The sequence below is a fragment of the Ictalurus punctatus genome, chromosome 1 (genome assembly GCF_001660625.3).
Source record: "Ictalurus punctatus breed USDA103 chromosome 1, Coco_2.0, whole genome shotgun sequence".
NCBI lineage: Eukaryota > Metazoa > Chordata > Actinopteri > Siluriformes > Ictaluridae > Ictalurus > Ictalurus punctatus.
Window position 1 is genome coordinate 17,209,805 of NC_030416.2, and position 17,362 is coordinate 17,227,166.

Sequence of the window (17,362 nt, forward strand, 5' to 3'; positions counted from 1 at the left end):
TTATGTCCAAGTGGCAGAGAAAGTAAGAAGGAAGAAGAGGGAGGATCCATGTCTCTCTGTTCAGACTTGTTTGGGAATTTGAGGAGGGAGGAGGGGAAGGAACCCTGACAGAGTGGAACGCGTCGAAAAACTTCTGTCAGTGGAGTAAACATTTGGAGCTTATGATTTTGAAGAACAGAATGAGTTAAGAAAGATGTAGGTCAATCAAGATTATCAGTAAAACATTTATCTCACTCTCCACACTGATCCACTCAGTGAGCACGCGCAGGTATGTGGAACATTTGTGTGTTGTGCAATTCCTGTTAGTTCTTCGGTGAGAGAGGGAAAGTAGGAGAAGGAGAACACTGTTTTTCCCCAAAGACACTGCTAAGGTGAGATTTATGTGAAAAGTCCTTAACATTTTTCCTTTTACATTCTAAAACTGACCAAACTGTGATTGACTCAAAGACTGATAAGTAAATGCTTCCATGTGACTGAAGTTAGCAGTGCTGTTGGCATATCAACTTTGATTTACTCATAACATTGTCAGCCATGTTAACATTTTCGTTGTTGATGATTATTTTCAGTGGCCTTACATTGTTAGTTTAATTAAAGTGAAGTAATTGGTTGTACTAAGGTATATTACTTTAAAATGTAAGGTATAAGATGTTTTTAAATGGTTCTTGGTATGGATTGGATTGTGGTCCTGACAAAGTGAACAAATTTACTAACTGTACATAATATGCCATAATGTTATACATAATTCCAAAAAAGTTGGAACACTTGTAAACCGTAAATAAAAACAGAATGTTTAAACTGAGTAAATGTATCATTTTAAGAAAAAAAGAAGGTAATTTTGAATTTGATGGCCATAACACGTATCAAAAAAGTTGGGACGGGGCAACAAAAGGCTGGAAAAGTAAATTTTACTAAAAAGAAACAGATGGAGGAACACTTTGTAACTAGCTACTTTAATTGGCAACAGGTCAGTAACATGATTGGGTATAAAAACAGTATCTTAGAGAGGAAGAGTCTGTCAGAAGTAAAATGGGATGGAATCTGGATGGAAGCATATGTTGCTCTAAAACCTGTATAAACCTTTCAGCATTGATGGTACCTTTCCAGATGTGCAAGCTGCCCATTCCATAGGCACTAATGAACCGCCATACCATCAGAGATGCAGGCTTTTGAATTGAGCGCTGATAAAAACCGGATGGTCCATCTTCTCTTTAGTCTTCTTTAGTTTAGAGGACACGGCGTCCATGGTTTCCAAAAAGAATTTAAAATTTCGACTTTTCTCACCACAGAACAGTTTTCCACTTTGCCTCGGTCCATTTTAAATGAGCTTTGACCCAGAGAAGACGTCAGCATTTCTGGATCATGTTCACATATGGCTTCTTCTTTGCATGATAGAGCTTTAACCAGCATTTGTGGTTGGGACAGTGAACTGTGTTCACAGACAGTGAGTTCTGGAGATGTTTCTGAGCCCATGCAGTGATTTCCATTACAGAATCATGTCTGTTTTTAATGCAGTGCCGCCTGAGGGCCCGAAGATCATGGGCATGTAATATTGCTTGTCACCCTTGTCCCTAATGCACAGAGATTTCTCTAGATTCTCTGAATCTTTTGATGATATTATGTACTGTAGTTGATGAGATATCCATAGTCTTCGCAATTTTACGTTGAGGAACATTATTCTGAAATTGTTCCTCAAATTGTAGACGCAGTTTTTGCAGATTGGTGAACCTCTGCCCAGCTTTACTTCTGAAAGACTCTCAGAGATACTCTTTTTATACCCAGTCATGTTACTCACCTGTTGCCAATTAACCTCCAGCTGTTTCTTTTTAGTAACACTTACTTTTCCAGCCTTTTGTTGCCACGTACCAAGATTTTTGAGACCTGTTGCGGCCATCAAATTCAAAATTACCTTATAATTTTTTTTTAATTGTACATTTACTTAGTTTAATTATAACATTTGATATGTTTTCTATGTTCTATTGTGAATAACATGTGGTTTTATGATATTTGCAAATCATTGCATTCTGTTTTTATTTACATTTTACACAGCATCCCAATTGTTTTGGAATTGGGGTTGTGCATTGCTTTAATAGAGATATTTGTGGTCATTTCTTGAAATGGGATGTTGTGCTGATGTTTTCGTTAATGCATAATTTTCCTAGGAAATCTAAAGCTCGTTTTGAGACATACACATTCTGCAACTCTTATACGGTTCAATTCAAGAACTGGACCAATTTAATTAAATATACACATATTATGCCCTTGTATATTAGCTTAGGAAACATTCGTCATAAGACTTTTCATATTCTTGTGCCTGTTTTGTTATTTTGTGTCTGGTACCTGCTTTTCTAAAACTTTTACATAGTAGTTAAATCAATATTCAGTTTAACATACGTACAACAATAAACAAACAGTGAATGTCAGTAAATATAATTATCCCTGACAGGTTGTCTAAATTATGTTGCCATGGGAACCAAACGCACAAATCGGACCCTCGAGGATTCTTTACAACTGCCACGCAGCCCAGCTACTCCTGACAGGGGCAGTCAATCAAATGAGTGGATAAGTTGTGAGACCAGACCTCAAGCTGGTCCAAAAATCCAAGTTGAACGAGAGAGGGGAGGGGAAGACTGGAGAGCTAGAGCGATGGACAGAATACAAGACAGACCAAGAGAGGGAAGGAGGGATGTGGAACAAGACCACAGAGAAAGGGAGAGATTTGCTCAATTTAAAGGTAGAGCAGACGAAATGAACTTGAGAGAAAGGGACCGAAGGAGAGAGGAGGGCAGATATACAAATGGACGAGTTAGCTCTATACAACAGCATGAAGAGTACAGAGAAAGAGAGAAGGGAGACACTTTCCCCAGGACTATGAGACAAAGTAATGAAAGAGAAAGAAGAACGAGACATTCTGTTGATCTGAATAGTGAGAAATTGGTGGAGATAGGTACTGGTAGGTTGAGGGAATTAAACATGATTGAAATTGAAAGAGAGAGAGAAAGAGAACGAGCCAAAAGGGCTGACAAAGATACCCAGAGGTACAGAGAAATGGAAAGGCAGAGAGAGATTGAGAGAAGAAGATTAAAGGAAGAGATGAAAAGAAATGCAGGAAGAAGATTAGAGGAGGTGGATTTAGACCGAATAAGGTGGGACCCTGGTAAGAGGGAAAGAAGAGTAGAGAAATACACAGAGGTCAGTGGCAGTGACCAACAGATCTCAAAAAGACGAGAAAAAGACCAAGTTCGAGACAGACCCAGAGACAGAGAAGACCGGTTTGAGTCTCTACAACCAACAAGAATTATAATGAAAGAAAGAGAGAACTTTTCAGACAGAGAGGAGAGAGATGGAAGGAGGAGGGGAGTGCAGAAAGAGAGACACAGATACACAAAGAGTGAGGGTGATACGGATGGGGAAAAGGAGAGACAGGTAACAAGGGAGGAGGATGCTGTGACAACCAGACTTGATGCTAGGCTTGAGCTAGACAATGAAAAAGGAACAACCATCATCAAATTGACAGAAAAAGAGCGGCGCAGGGAGGTGGAAAGGCAGAAGGAAAGAGAGAGAAGAAAGGAGAAAGAAACAGCTTTGCGATTTAACAAGAGGGAAGGGAATAAAGAAGGGATGATGGAAAGATACAGAGAGAGAGACGTAAGAGAGCGGGATTGGCCCAGAGAAGAGAGAGGACCAGATGGACAGAGGGACCGATTAAGGGGCACTGAAGATAGAAGAAGAGAAAAAGAATTAAATGAAAGAATGAGGAGGGAGTATGAGAGAGAGAGAACACGCAGACCTCCTGCAGAGAGGGAGATGGACACGTATCCGGAATGGGCTGGCAGACAGAGACGAAACTGTTATGAGGAAGAAACGACAGGAAGAAGTAGTCAAACACAGAGGGAGTCAGACAGGAAGATACAGGAGGAAGCCCAAAGAAGCAGAGAGTGGATGCCAGGAAGTGATGTAGTGGGTGACCATCAAAAGAGAATTAAAGATAGCTTTGAAGAGAGAATGAGAGCTTCTGAGAGTGACGGGGAGAAAAAGAGAAGTGAAGAAGTACAGCATACAGCATGGGGGCTAAAGAAAGAAGAGGTAAGAGAAGGCTCTGAAAAAGAGGAAACTGAGATGGAAAGAGAGAAAGAAAGAGAAAAATCTGCGCGCAAAATGAGACCACGCAGGAAAATGTGGCTGGAGCCTGGATCAGGAAGAGAGAGAACAGAGTCATTACAGGGAGACTTTAAAGAGAGAGAACAAGCCAGGGAGAGATATGCACAGAGATACAAAGAGCAAAAGACATCAAGAGGTGAAGAAGAAATGTCCACAGACATGTCAACAGAAAGGAAGAATGGAGGAGTAACAATATTGCTGGAAGACAGGCACAGGGAACTAGATAGTGCCGCTGAGCTTATGAAGGATGTTGATACTGAGAATTTGGAAGAAATGATAGTAAGTGATGAGATGGTCTTTGATAATGAAGCTTGGTTAGATGTGCCCTACCAGATGGAGGCAGAACATGTGTCTGATAACATGGAGGGGAGTGACAGAGAGGAAGAGCAAGGGAGCGATAGATTTGTTAACTCTGAGGGTGAAGAGGGAAGTGAAGGAGCCTGCGAAGAATGGCAGGACAAAGTGACATCAGGAGATGATGGTTTTGTGACTGTGTCCAGTGGTGCAGAAGAAGACGAGACAGAGGCGGAGAGGTTTGAGGATTGTACAGAATTCTGGGCTGGTGGAGATAGAGAGGATCTAGCTAGGCTGTCACCCACAAGCACCCACCAAAATGAGGGAGAGATTGAAACCAGAATGACCAAAGAGAGAAGTGACCACGCAGTCACTGTCTTTTGTGTGGTTGGTCAAATTCTTCCCAGGTCAGGATTCAACCAAAACCCACTCTTGGATCACATGGAGCAGGAGGAGACCAGTCAGGACTTATCTTCGGAAATGGGTGGTGTTGGTGGTGATCAGGATGAAGCACCAAACAGAGACACAGAGGCAGAAAGCACGAGCACAAACCATGGCCTCAGTGTGTCTGAGGAGGACATGTCAAGCAGCCATGACTCTAAATGTGATAATACAGAATCTCACCAAATGACCAAAGAAGTTACCCCATCAGAGGACTTGGTAATTAGTGGTGATATAATTGCAGAAAAAGACACTGAACCCTGCCAAACAGAATCTATTGAGACATTGACTCAGATTGAGGATCATGGAAATGCTCAGATGAAAATGACAGATGGAGAAATCCAAGTGGAAGAACAAAATGAACTGCAAAGTAGTTGCCATTTAGAGGAGCCAGAGAGGGCAGAAGATACGAGGCGCTTCTCTGCTGCTCCACATGTCAAATGGGCTAAGAATGTGCTCAGCGAGATCTTGGGTTCTACTGAGGATGGGACCCTTATCGTCCCTCAGCCAAGCATGCTTACTGAGCAGGCAGGTGATGGAGCTCCAGCTGAGACTGAAAGTCATGGAGACTCACCCCTGTATGGCATTGTCCAGAAACCCCGCAAGCACAATCACGACAGAAAATGCATAGACCCTGAGTTAGTGCATTACAAACCAGAGGACACACTGGCAGAAAATGAAATTCTCTTACAGGTAGAGGGGCAGTCGGAGGGAGAAGAAGAATCGTATGTACTCTCCACCAGTCCAGACCTGCACAGTCTCTCTTCTGATAATGAGACAGACAAGGAGGGAAGCAGTAAGAATGAGAAAAAAACGAAGAAAAAAGCAAAGTGGAACATTCTAGGCTCTAACAGCTTCAAAGAATTGGGGAGTGAAGTATGGGGAAGGAGGACTGGGTTCCGAAAGACAATACAAAAAGTGAATGAAGAGGAGGAGGAGGGAGTAGGAATCGGAAGAGACCGCAGAACCCGAGTCTTCAAAACAGGTGAGAGGAGGCTGGATGTAAACTGGGAGGATGTCATTTGAATATGTTTTAAAAGTGTGCAGTTTGGATTCTTACAGGGTTTAAATCAGTAAAGACACTTTTAAACACTTTTATTACACATTTTTGTTTAGGGCATAAAGCTCTTGTAAAGAAACATCTTTATTTTTTTGCTGTTTTGCAAAATATATATCAAGTTATCAGGTCAAGCAAGCTCAGGGAAACAAGAGACTGAAGCATAGAACACCAACAAATAATGCGCTTACATTTTTAAAAAATAAAACCATTTTAAGGTTCTTCTGCTTTTTCCCGAGTGAAACGCTTTGCGTCACAGGTAGAAGTCACTAAACCCAAACCCCACTGAGAGTTCTATTTTATAAATGAACAAGCTTATATTTTAGGATACATGTGTAATCATCAAGAGGTTTTCATGATAAATGAAGCGTCATCATGGTTGATTTTACAAAGAAAAATAATTAAAAAATCTCTTCCAAGATTTGGATCTCACTTAACAACCTGTAGTATTTCAGATGTGTATTAATCGTGACATATGACGGCATTTACCAAGATAAAATCATTTTCATAAAGCAGCTCCAGTGGGCATCACATTTCCTTAAGTGATTGCAGGTACTCTGCTTCTATTGCATGAAAATGGACTATTAATATTGAGTAAAGATTGGATACTTTGGTTTGTTGACAGTGGCCTCAAGATGACTCACAATGTAGATAGTCTAAACCTGACAAAGCAAGTGCACTGCATTCAGGTCTGAGATCTCTAGGATAGTTTAGGTGTGGCACATGATACTAATCGAGATCACTCAGTTTGAGACTGTCTGCAACACAGCTGCCTTGCTTTAATTTACTAATCTTGAACAAATCATCTCATTTGAAGGCACGTTTACTGAACCAGTCACTGAATTGTCATAATTGTCTGTGTTAAGCTACATTCACGGTGTTACTACTACATACTATTGATAGTATCACTTTATTGATACTGGCAATGCTATTATTCTTTGTTGTATGATGTCTAGTGGTAAATTCTGCCATAATTCTCTTGTGCAGATGATGAATATGACGATCTGAGTAGCACATGGAATGACTTAGATTTGAGGCAAGTAAATCTTCTATATCAGTGAATTAAATGAAATTTGATGAGAAATTATTGGTGTGAATGTGTTTTACTTTGAGGAATTCATCTGTTCACCTGTCTATTCATCTGTCCATCTTGGCTCTTATTATATATAACTCGTTTCTCTATCTCTTCCAGGTCTGGTAAAGAAACACTTAGCAGGACAAAAATGAGGAAATCAAAATATTACAGTGAGTTTGTTTACTTTTGGCTATAGGGCCAGATATAAAAAAATGTTTGTGCCATGTGCACGAGGCTTCACGCAAAGTATGTCCTTTTCCACATACACATTCACTTGAGGGAGGCTTTCACAAAAAAGTGGGAAGTCAGTACAAAATGGTGTGAAGTAATAGGAAGTGCTGTTTGATGTACTAAACTTTTTCCCACCCCTGTGATGCATTTAATTCAGAATGAATTTAGTAGGAGTGTCCCATTTTGCAGATGCGTCAAGTTGTATTTTGTGCTGTGCCTTCTGACACAAGCACTTCTGGCCCCCAGAGAGCTGATCTGTCACTTTCCTACAGAGCTGAGATGATTCATCTTTCCAAATTCCAGTGAAATATGGATAGTTACACACCTCCACTTCTTCTTATATTATTATTGCGTAATAGTTTTGTGTTGTTTTACATGGAAATGTAAAAGACCATAGAAGTTTAATATTGTAGGTTATATTCTACCCTAAACTCTACCTGTATATCTGTTTGCAGAGGGGAATTATAGGCTAGGAGAGCACGTTTTAAGGTACAATATAATTTGGCCCACACAGATGTGCACATTAAATACCACCCGTTTTTATTCATGAACATTTCTGTGAGAATAAACTCTGGCTAATTAGCCAAATATGTGCACATACCCCAAGGAATTGCTGATATGTAACTGTTTCCATAGCTGAAGTGGAGTATAAATGTATATTTAAAAATAGCACCAACAGAACTTTTTTTTTATTTTTATTTTTTACTTTTTTTGTGTTTATATTTGTTGAAAAGAAGAGTCCTTGAGTTGTGTGCTTGTTTCTCTTTCCTCAGTATGGGCAGGTTTGTGCATGTAAACCTGCACAACAGCTGTTGAGTTGCACTTGAATTCTAACTGGTCTGTGTTGAATTTGTCATTGTTTCTATGCAATAGTGTTGCCTGAACATGTTGCATCACTGAGTGTGCTTTATATGTCAGTCATTTTGTTATTCAAAGTCAAATAATCCATGAGACTTTAATAAGGTCCCTGTTTACTTAAATTATTTACTAAACCAAGGCCTCATGTATTTATGTCTCTTTCAGATGCCCAGTTGTATCAGCAGTACAGCGAGGTGGTCCAGAACAGGGAGCTCATTCATCAGTCTCATTCTGATGCTAGCTCTGTGTCTGGGGACATCCATTCTTTCCCAGCATCCTCATCTCCATCTCATTCTCCTATTCTGGCTCGCCGGCCCCTCCCATCTCTTCCTCCTGTGCTTCACCCCCATTCCATATCCCATACAAACTCTTTCTCCAGTGGGAGTGTGTTGTTGGCCATACCTCATGACACTCCTCAGAGGCCCCCATCACCTCGGCTGTCCATGTCGTTTTCCTCCTCGCCCATGCTGTGGCAGGACCTGCCCGGAGTTAGGAGCAACCCTGATCTCAAACACCTCAGCGAGGATGAGAGACGCTTACAGGAGGTACTGTACTGCTGTAGTCCAAGTGCAAGGTTGGATTAGAGTTATCTCCTGGTTTACAAAGCAAAAATTTGATCACCTGTTGTCTGTTGTAGGTGAGATTTGAAGTGGTGACATCTGAGTCATCGTACTGCAGCAGTCTGGACATTGTAGTAGAGCACTTTGTCAAGTGCAAACAGCTCAACATCCTCTTGACTTCACAAGACAAAAACTGGCTGTTTTCTAAACTCAGTGATGTCAGAGCCATCAGTCACAGGTAAGATTGAGCATTACTATGCCATAAGGGTGCTCGTGGTTCAGCATGAAGATTGCATTCATTGAATCAGTGCACTATTGGTTAATACTCCATAACCATCCATAAGCTTGAAGCATATGCAACTTTTAATCTAACCCTAACATTTCGACTTTATTTATTATACTTTTAAGCAGTACTTTGGTGTAAAATATTCAGCGGCATGTCAAGAATTAAACTGAAACATGAACTCGTTTTAGCAAAATAAAAAATAAAAAACCTCAGTGAGATAGGATCTTATAATTCTGAGTTATCAAAATGGTAAATTCTTTATTTCAAAACAAGGACATCTAAGGAAATGAATTCAGAACTATGGCCATTATACTCTAATAATAGTTGTGGATGAAACAGACATGACACTGTTATCAAAACTGCTCGTATGTACTTTTATCCAACCTTCCATCACTAAAGAAATGCAGTAAAAATAAATAAATAAATAAATAAATAAATCCAGACACTTTCACCTTCTTGAAGGCTTTGCTATTCATCTGAAAGGCAAAAACTGAGCCTATACTATGTTAATATGTCTACCGGTAAAGCATAAACATGAATTCTTCCGTAAGAAAAAGTAGTCCCATCTCTGAAAGGATGAATTTAGAGCTTTAGAATTGAGAAGGTTTCTGGTATTGGCTGATAGTGATGTAATACTGATATCCTCACAGTAAATGAATCTGTTCTCTACAAGATTTTGTTCATTATTTTGTTTACTCTTTTCTAATCTCTAATTCTATTGTGTTGTGCAGCTTCTTCTCTCAGCTGGAGGAAATTGTGGAAAGTGACATAATGCGCTTTACCGTGTGTGACATCATCATCAAACACTGTTCACGATTCCGAGCAGTCTATGTACCCTACCTCACCAACCAGTCATACCAAGACAAGACATATCAAAGATTAATGTGAGCTTCATCCATGTAGATACTTTAGAGTTTAAATGTGTGGCAGTCTGGGACAACTGATTGGATGTCTGGGAAAACCCATTGGCTGTTGTGTCTGTGAATTCTGGCAAATGGCCAAAAAGGGGGGGATCGTGGGTTTCTGCCTATAAAATACTTTGACACTTCAACTTTATAGGCGGATGCATATGCAGAACTTTTTTATTGTAGACAGGCACAGGAAACAGACTCAGGGAAACTGTCACGAAAACAAACACAAGGAAAGACACAATAGGAACCAGCATTATCAGAAGCATAGGAACTAGAAAATAAACCCAAAGTAAAAGTACTAAATAATCAAAATACAGTGCATAAAAACAACAAACATGAGAGGCCGAAACACAAACAAAACACATGAGAATGGTTGAGACACGAAATGGAAGAAGACAGCAGAAGGAGTTCTGCAAGGGCAGTCAGGGGGCCCTCCAGTGGCCAAAGGTGGAGTTGTCCCTGGGGGCCATGATAGAGACCTCCCCAAGGCACAGCTCCTGAAGCGCCACCAGTCAGAGGGACTTAAAGAAGCAACTGCAGCAAGGCCTGAGGTGGAAGCTACAATGATGGCGAGGCCAGAGGGGGGAGTGACGACCACGGCGAGGCCAGAGGGGGGAGTGATGACGATGGAAAAAAAGGAGGCTGAGCAAGGGGAAGGAGTGACGTCCTCAGCTGAGACAGGAGGCAGAGCAACATCCCCAGCCGAGCAAGGGAGCAGCGCTGTGCCGCCAACAGGGGTGGGTGGGTGGTTAAATACACCAGCTGGGAAAGGCAGGAGGGCAAAACGGAAGCAGATCGATGTCCTCAGCGGAACACGGAAGCAGAGAGGCATCCTCAGCGGAACACGGAAGCAGAGAGGCATCCTCAGTGGAACACGGAAGCAGAGAGGCATCCTCAATGGAACACGGAAGCAGAGCGACATCCTCAGTGGAACACGGAAGCAGAGAGGTGTCCTCAGTGGAACATGGAAGCCAAGAGGCGTCCTCAGTGGAACACAGAAGCAGAGCGACGTCCTCATCAGAACACAGAAGTAGAGAGGCATCCTCAGCTGGTGGGGTGGGGGATGTGGGAGGGCTGACGATCTAAGTGGGTGGGGTGAGAGGGTAGCGGAGAGCCTCCAACTCTGAGCTCAAACCCACTCCTAGTTCAGTTTATCATACTGCCCCAAAATGTCCCTCCTGTTAGTGAACGGGCTCTTAAGACGTCTCCGCCTCACCTCAAGAGCCAAAATCCTCTCCCAAGACAGCGCTGAAGTTCTGCTGCATCCATGTGTCATGATGCGAGTCCATGGAGGCAGATACAAAATGTAGAACTTCTTTATTTGCAGACAGACACAGGGAACAGGCTCAGGAAAACAAACATGAGGAATAAACACACTAGGTACCAGGCCTATCAGAAACTTAGTAAAACTAGGAAAGAAACTCTAAGAAAAAGTACTAAGTAATCAAAACACAGTGCATAAACAAAAACAATAACAAATATAAAAGGACCAACCACAAATATAATCTTGTTTCAATTAATGCTCCATCAACTAAAGAAGACCAACAGGCAACATAAATAGGGCACTAATCAATCAGGGATAATGAAAACACGTGAAATGGTGGAATTGTCCCTGGGGGCCAAGTGCTTCATTTATTTTTAATCTTGCCTAGGATTTTTTTGCAAAAAGACCACATCAGCTCAGAAGCCAGTTTCACAAATGTCGTGGTTAAAAACAATGGGTTTGCCTATAGATGTCTAAAACCATATAAGCTGAGTGTGAATTTTTCATATGCTGAATGTAACACATTAATTAGTTTGTTGGAAACTGGTTGCCAAAAATGTCCTGAAGTGCAGTGGAATAGTTGAATGCTTTTCCTTTTCACTTTTGGGTTTAACCAGACTTTACAATGCTACAACTTTACTTGTGGCTGAGATACATGCAAAAGAGAAACAGAAAAGCATGTCATTTTCAGAACTATACACAGTATATAGTGCAAAATATCAAAATTGAATGATGTGATGGGTTTTTCCCAGCTACCACACAAATAACCAGCATAGCACTGCTGTGGTTTTTATTCTTTACTTCTTTGCCGCTCTCATTTTAATCTCTTACCCCATGGTCTCTTTTACAGGAATGAGAATACTGGATTTCGCCACATTGTGGAAAAGTTGGAGCAAAGTCCCAAGTGCCAGAGACTTCCTTTACGCTCCTTCCTCATCCTCCCATTCCAGAGAATTACTCGGCTTAAACTGCTAGTACAGGTACTCTATCTCACTAAATCACATGCGTGTCATCGCCTCTCTTTTCTTTGTCTTATTTGAAACGTCTCATTGCAATAGCCTAACATAGTCATACTATTCTTACAAAGGACAACTGAACTGAGATCAATGAGCTCAGCCTTATAAAACTGTGCTATAAAAACATTTCAGAGTGTTAAATCTAAATAAATGATTTAATTAATAAACAAATACTGCATGCCAAATGCAAATGTTGAACTCTATCCAGGCTGTACTTTTTAAAAAACATATTACTTCACTTTGTAAGTCACATTTTTATTTCACTTTCTTTCCTGCACTTGCTCTATCCGGTAGAATATCGTAAAGAGAACAGCTCCTAAGACAGTGGATGAGGCACAGGCAATTAAAGCCATGAAATTACTGGAGAAGGTAAACACACACACACACACACACACACACACACACACACCCACACACACACACACACTGTAGGGGTTAATCGGTTATTCTTCATCTCCTGTACAGATGATTCAAGACAGTAATGACAGTATATCTCAGATGAAGAACATTGAATCACTGGTGTCCCTCAACGCGAAGGTGGACTTTGAGTGCAAGGTCAGTGTGAGCCTCCCATGGTTCATTTTTACATACATGGAAGTTTTATACTATGACCTAACAGTAAAACATCAGTTGGTAAAAGGTTTACAAAAAATGCACTGTGTGGTGTTGCCAAAGTGCAAGGAATGATGAAAAGATCATAACTGATATATTAGGGGTGGCATAAAAACTGGAACCCTGATACTCTGAAATATTTTAGACCATTTCAGTATTATAAACCTGAACAACATACAGGGGTTTTTCAAATTAAATCCACTGTATGCCCTGGATCTTGCATTCTTTTACATATAGGCTCATTGCTTTAGCCTCTTATTTACCATATTGAACATAGTGCTAGGCATTAGTTGCCAGATTCTCTTAATATTTCTGCCATTTTGAGTAAAAATGGTATTGAAGCAGCGTTAGTGACTATAGCTAAGGACCAAAGAGCTCACTGTATAAATAGATTGTACTTTCTGAACTGTTTTAAAATCACTTTGCCATGTGCCACATTTACTGTACCTGAAAAACAATACATTACTAAACATCTCAGTGTGGCTGACACTGGGATATATCAGTATCAGTGAATACAGTCAATTTTCATGTCTATTCCAGCAATACACACTAATACAGTTTAAAGGATTCTCTTAAATTCATTACTTTATTCAATTTAATAATTATGTCTGTGAGGCTAGTACCCATAATGCTATTTTTGCAGCCTTATGAATTGGCAGAAATTGCTATTATTTATTTATTTTTTATTTATTATTATTGATTTCTTTTGTTTATTGTATGTCATATTGTTGTTTTTTCCATTTACTTCTATATAGTCATTTTACATTTTGTTCATTGTATTGACTTTATACTTCAATATATAGTAATAATAATAATAATAATAATAATAATAATAATAATATATTATATACACGTCATCTCATATACAGGTAAAAATCATTTTGTGAAGTCAAGATTTTTGAAGACAAAAATAAGCATAAAAGAAATATGTCAATAAACATTGTATTGCCAAAAGTATTTGGACACCTGACCAGCACACCCATATGTGCTTGTTGAACATTATGATATACATCTATTATGATTTAGTCCTACTTTACTGTTATAATAACCTCCAGTCTCCTGAAAAGCCTTTCCACTTGGCCTTGAGGTGTGGCGGTGGGGATTTGTGTCCATTCAGCCACAAGAGCATTAGTGAGGTTGGGCACCGATGTTGGTTGAGGAGGCCTGGGGTTCAGTCAGTGTTCCAGTTCATCCCAACTCTGTTCAGTGGGGTTGATGTTAGGGCTCTGTGCAAGACACTTGAGATCTTCCACAACAACCTTGGATAACCATGTCTTCATGGATTTTATTTGTGCACAGGGGCATTGTCATGCTGGAACAGGTTTCAGCCTCTTAGTTCCAGTGAAGGGAAACTATAACGATACAGCATACAAAGGCATCCTATACAATTGTGTGTTTCCACGTTTGTCGCAACAGTTTGAGGAAGAAACACATAAGGGTGTGATTGTCTTGGATCTACATACTTTTGGCTATAAAGTGTATATGTATATGTGTGTATCAGACTCTGCCACTGATCAGTCAGTCACGAAGGCTGGTGAAAGAGGGTCTAGTCTCAGAGCTAAGAGACTTCACATTAAAGGAGAAAGAGAGAGGTGTCTATATACACCTCTTCAATGACTATTTGCTTCTCTCATTACCCAAAGAGTAAGTTTCAAAATCTATCTTTCTTTCAAATTTCATATAAATAAAATACATTAATGTATACACACTGTGTAACACATTATCCACTAACCTGTTACAAGTAATACACTACTGTGTGTTCTGTTTTTGTAGAGGCGGTCGGTTTACAGTGATTGATCACGCTCCTGTAACAGAGCTGAGAGCTGAAAACTGCAGAGTCAAGCTTCATTCACTACAGAAGAATCTCTTCCGTCTGCACATGGCACAAAGAGCCCTCCTACTACGATCAGAAACACAGTGAGTGTGTGCACTGTGTAAAAAAAAAACTCCCTGAAACTCATTAAATGTTTTAATATTGAAATATAGTCATTCTGATACTAATTTGTTGGTTGGTGTTGTATTTTTTGTTTCCCCCCAAGAATTTAGGACGAGTCTGGCATGCTGATGTCATGTTTGGGGGTGGGGGGGGGCATTAGTAGCTCAGTTACAGTGTCGTTTAACAGGAGAAACAATTTCAACAATCTCACATATAAATGTTAACAGGTTTTGCTGTTAGCAGTTAAAAAGCTTCTTTTCTTACTCTCCATTTTCCAGCAACATTTATTGTCATATTAATGAAAAATCCCGCGCAGACGTTGTGGAGACAACAAGCATTAGATTTAAAGTTCTAGTTTCAAAAGGCACATTTGCGTTAAGTTATGGCTGAGTGCCTAGTTAGCAACATATGAGATGATGAAAGTTGAAGCTCAGGAAGCTGATCTGTTTGAGCAGAGGGTACAGGTAAGAAGGTGAGACATCTGGACAGAGTAAAGTGCCGCTGCATCAATCTCTTTAGGTAGAGATGAAGCAAGGGCTACATTCACTTGCACCTCTATCAGCAGGTCAAATGGCATTGTGGGTAAAGTAGGAAACCACTAACCAAACTGAAAATAGACCAACATGTCAAGGAAAGAAATGAATTACAAAATAAATCATCTTAATTCTAAGTCATTCAAGGTGGATTCTTCCTTTAATGCTTATTCATTCATTTTGTTTTTAATAGACTAGACCAAAGGGGCATGGTGGCTTAGTGGTTAGCACATTTGTCGTGCATCTTCAGAGTTGCAGTGACCCTGTGACCCTGTACAGGATAAGCAGTACAGAAAATGGATGGATGGACAGACTGGACCAAATATGCACGATACTTTATAGTTGCTAGCACTGTATAATACAATAGGTTTATTTTCAGATGAAAGTGTGAGCAAGGTATTGAAATATATACAAGATATTAAATAATGTGCTAGGGTATATTACATCTGACGATATTCCATCTCCTTGTTTCTGCAGGGCTGATAAACTGCGCTGGATCTCTGCGCTCTCTCGCCCTCATCCTGAAATTGACTTCAATGCCGCACAGGGTATGTGTCATTTCTTTTCAGAAAGGAAGTCGTGTCATAAAAACAATGCAAGACCGTTTGCTGAAATATCTTGCCTTTCCTCCTACACAGACATTCCACAGATGCAGTGTATCAGAGCCTTTGTAGCCCAGCAACCTGATGAACTCAGCCTGGAGAAAGCTGACGTCCTGCTGGTTCATGAGCAGAGCAGTGATGGTGAGAATCTGTTCAGTGTTACCATATCCAGTTTATACGTCAAGTATAAACTTTCTTCTTGTCTACAAACCTGTTATGGAAGATTTATCACTATCACATAAAAGACACTTTAAAAAAATTTTTTTTTTTAGGAATTTACCATCAAATGGTTTCACTTTTAAATCCCTTCTAATTTTTATTGATTTGTTTTTTTTTTTTTTTTACATTTAAATACATTGCAATGGGCAGGGCACCAATAATATTAGCCTAGGGACTGTTGATTAGAAAACAGGTCTGGTGTTTATTTTGAAGCCAATTTTCACAATCTAATAAGATTCCACTGGATTAATCCATTAATCCATTATTTTTTCCCAAATATTTTGGATAAAGTGGTAGCCGAAAATGAACGAACAGATGGATGAATTAATGAATGTATTAATGACTGCCTTCTCTTTCTGAAGGCTGGGTGGAGGGAACGCGTCTATCAGACAGGCATCGCGGATGGGTTCCCGATTCTCACCTGGAAACAATAGTGAGTGAAAAGGTTCGTCAGCGCAACCTGATAGACACGCTGAAGATCACAACTGCAACAGCCACGGCGTGAAGTGTTTGCAAGCGTCTGATTTGAGCCAGCGTGTCTTAAATCTCCACTCAACACTCAGAGACTCTAATGAGCAAATAAACTCTTCAAGAGGCATGATTACCACTCCCAGGACACTAAAATCAGGGATCTTCAACTTGTTCTAGGCTTTACCCTACATTAAGGTATTGCTGGAACCTTGAATGTGAACTGTTATTTCCAGTATGAGAACTTGGGACAATAATTAGTTGACTCTTTCAACAAGATTGTATAGATTTTTATAGGCAACATTTCTATACCCCTGGTGCTTGAGTGCTAGGGATAAAATGTGTCCATGGTGTCTGACACACAGAGGTCATGGGACACAGTATACATGTTTCACTTGTACAGAAGATGGAGTATGTTTATAAACCAGTGTTGTATTTAGAGCAATGCACATTCTTGAGGAACAAGTATGTCAACATCCTCTTTACACTGACCAGCACAGCATTAATATGCATAAACTTTCACTTACTGCTGTACCTCAGATGGATTTATTTCAGAAATCAACATTTTCTAACCAATTCTGCAGTGTGTTATATGATATATAGGAACATCATTGGGAGGATCCTTTTTAATACAGTGGGAATTAACTATATTACACAAACAGGCCTGCAAGTTGCATCACAAATTTTGAAAAAAAACCTCAGCAAAAATTTTGGCAGCAACAATCACCAAAATAAATAAATAAAAAATCTGCAAAATCCTGTATGGACTGATTTTATATTTACACACACATACACATTCCAAAGTTTAGACGCACTCTTTCTTTATTTTTTTATATTTTTC

The 17,362-nt window shown here is 39.9% G+C and overlaps 1 protein-coding gene across 1 annotated transcript; it reads left to right on the top strand.

Moving 5' to 3' along the window:
* The first annotated feature begins 23 nt into the window (after positions 1-23).
* On the top strand, positions 24-17,282 carry arhgef5 (Rho guanine nucleotide exchange factor (GEF) 5). The gene is made up of 15 exons (XM_017473362.3): positions 24-371; positions 2,444-5,878; positions 6,938-6,986; positions 7,143-7,195; positions 8,280-8,659; positions 8,752-8,912; positions 9,692-9,844; positions 11,986-12,115; positions 12,446-12,520; positions 12,617-12,706; positions 14,265-14,407; positions 14,537-14,680; positions 15,710-15,780; positions 15,871-15,975; positions 16,416-17,282. Exons 2-15 carry the CDS (start codon positions 2,464-2,466, stop codon positions 16,556-16,558), a joined length of 5,112 nt encoding a protein of 1,703 aa, XP_017328851.2. The 5' UTR covers positions 24-371; positions 2,444-2,463; the 3' UTR covers positions 16,559-17,282.
* The last annotated feature ends 80 nt before the right edge of the window (positions 17,283-17,362 follow it).